Source organism: Tauraco erythrolophus, chromosome 3 (assembly GCF_009769465.1).
Source record: "Tauraco erythrolophus isolate bTauEry1 chromosome 3, bTauEry1.pri, whole genome shotgun sequence".
NCBI classification, from domain to species: domain Eukaryota; kingdom Metazoa; phylum Chordata; class Aves; order Musophagiformes; family Musophagidae; genus Tauraco; species Tauraco erythrolophus.
The window spans coordinates 105,323,570-105,325,764 of NC_141467.1; the positions used below are offsets into that span (position 1 = coordinate 105,323,570).

General features: G+C 58.5%; 1 protein-coding gene across 1 annotated transcript; it reads left to right on the forward strand.

The window, feature by feature from the left end:
* The first annotated feature begins 1,856 nt into the window (after window positions 1–1,856).
* Window positions 1,857–2,195, forward strand: LOC147529118 (feather keratin 1-like). Its single transcript, XM_086609642.1, has one exon. The coding sequence runs from the start codon at window positions 1,857–1,859 to the stop codon at window positions 2,193–2,195; it is 339 nt and encodes a 112-aa protein (XP_086465768.1).

Genomic DNA, 2,195 nt, shown 5'->3' on the forward strand with positions numbered 1-2,195 from the left:
ATCTTCACACCGATTTGCAAGGGAAGCCTCAGCTCCAGCACACCTCCTCCTGCTCCATCTTGGCTGACCCGGTCGTTGTGGTTGTTTTCTCTTAGATATTAATCCTCTCTGGGGAAGCTCGGCCCGGTGGGCACCCCGAGAGCGGGGCCCTTACCGAGTCCCCCATGCGGCTCCCCGGCGCCATCTTGAGCACATGGCGCCGGCCCGGGCCCGGGCAGCCGCCCGGCCAGGAGCCGGGAGCGAGGGCCGCGCCCTCCTGCTCTCTCCTCGCTCCTGAGCAAAGAGCCCTTTCCCGCCCCTTTGTCCCAACTTAAATAGGGCCATTCGCAGAGGCGCCAATTTGGCTCAACCCCCCGGGGGAGATGGGACTCAGATCTGGTGGCACAGGGAGCAAATCCCCTCCCCTGCCACCAGAACACCGCCCCACACATCAAACTATCACACCTCCTGAAGCCAAAGACAGAAGTTCTGCTGAAGCCCCTCCTTACTGCCCCAAGAATCAAAAACTCCATCATTTGTGATCACTGTGCCCTAGATGTTCTCCAACCACCACGTCATCCACAAGTCTTTCTCTGTTTGCAAAGAACAGGTCAAGCACAGCACCTTCCCTAGTTGGCTCACTCACCACCTGTGTCAGAAAGTTGTCCTCCACACTCTCCAGGAACCTCCTAGAGTGTTTCCTCTCTGCTCTACTACATTTCCAGCAGACATCTGGGAAGTTGAAGTCTCCCATGAGAACGAGGACTAGAGATTGTGGGACTTCTCTCAGCTCCTAATAGCGTATTTCGTCTGCCTCTTCATCCCGGTTGGGTGGTTGATAACAGACTCCCATCGTGATATTTGTCTTGTTGGCTTCCCCCTGATTCTCACCCACAAACGCTCAACCCTATTGTCACCATCATTAAGCTCTAGACAACCATAACCCCTCCCTACCACACAGGGCTCTCCCACCAACTCTCCTTCCTGGCATCTTCCCACAGAAGCCATCCCTGAAGCCCCTGTGCAACCAAAACCTTGCCAGAAAAACCCAGTACACAGAGCTACGATGTTAAAAGCAAGAGGGGCACCAAGACACCCCCAGAGCTCACCCAATGGGAAAGGCCAGGCGTAAAGAGAGGCTTAGTGACCTTGGAGCAAGGCAGGGAATGCGATGGAAGGGGCAGCCCAGCCTCACGCTCGACACCTTGAAGAAGCCCAAACCACCCTTCCAGGGCTGCGAGGAAATGGAACCCCCTCTTCGCAATGCACCCGCAAACCACAGCACACGAGTGCCATGGGATGACCTCACTGATGACACCCGACCGCTCCTACGCTTTGGGCATGAGTTCTGCCTGCCAGGAAACGCACCATCAACACAAAGACTTTGCCCTCTAACACTGGTACTAAAAAGCTGCCACCAAGGACAAGTGGACACGTCCTGAAGGGGAGGACATGGAATTAGAGAAATGATGTAAGGAAAACACACCCCACCTCATTGCTGGCATGGCTGTGGCATGAAACAGCTCTTTGCTGCAAGATGCTGCCATGTGCAAAGGCTGTCCTGCCCCTGGGGGAGCAGCATAAAAGCCACCCAGCACCTCTGTCCCTCACACACTTCTCCTGACACCTTCTCCTCTGCCGTCAGCAAGGTGAGCCTGAACCCCCTTCCCCTCCTTCTCCTGCCCCTTCTGACCTCTCTCTTCCAGCACGCTCTGCCCCCAGCCTCAGCACCCCTGACACCCCCCCACCATCACGCTCCCCACAGCCCCACACCAGCCTCCCCACTCCCTCGCCCTCCTGCATCACCACCCCTCGCACCTCCACGTCCCTCCGCTTCCTCAGCACCCTCTCTTCCAGGGCCCCTCCACACCACGGCCATGGCCTGCAACGATATCTGCCGCCCCTGCGGACCCACCCCGCTGGCTAACAGCTGCAACGAGCCCTGTGTCAGGCAGTGCGAGGACTCCCGCGTCGTCATCCAGCCTCCCGCCGTGCTGGTCACCCTGCCAGGACCCATCCTCAGCTCCTTCCCCCAGAGCACCGCCGTCGGATCCTCCTCATCCGCTGCCGTGGGCAACGTCCTCAGCGCCCAGGGAGTGCCCGTGTCCTCTGGTGGCTTCGGCTATGGCTATGGCTATGGCTTAGGAGGCCTGGGCAGCTACGGCTTTGGAGGCCTGGGCTACTATAGGGGCAGATGGGGCTCCTACCCCTGCTAA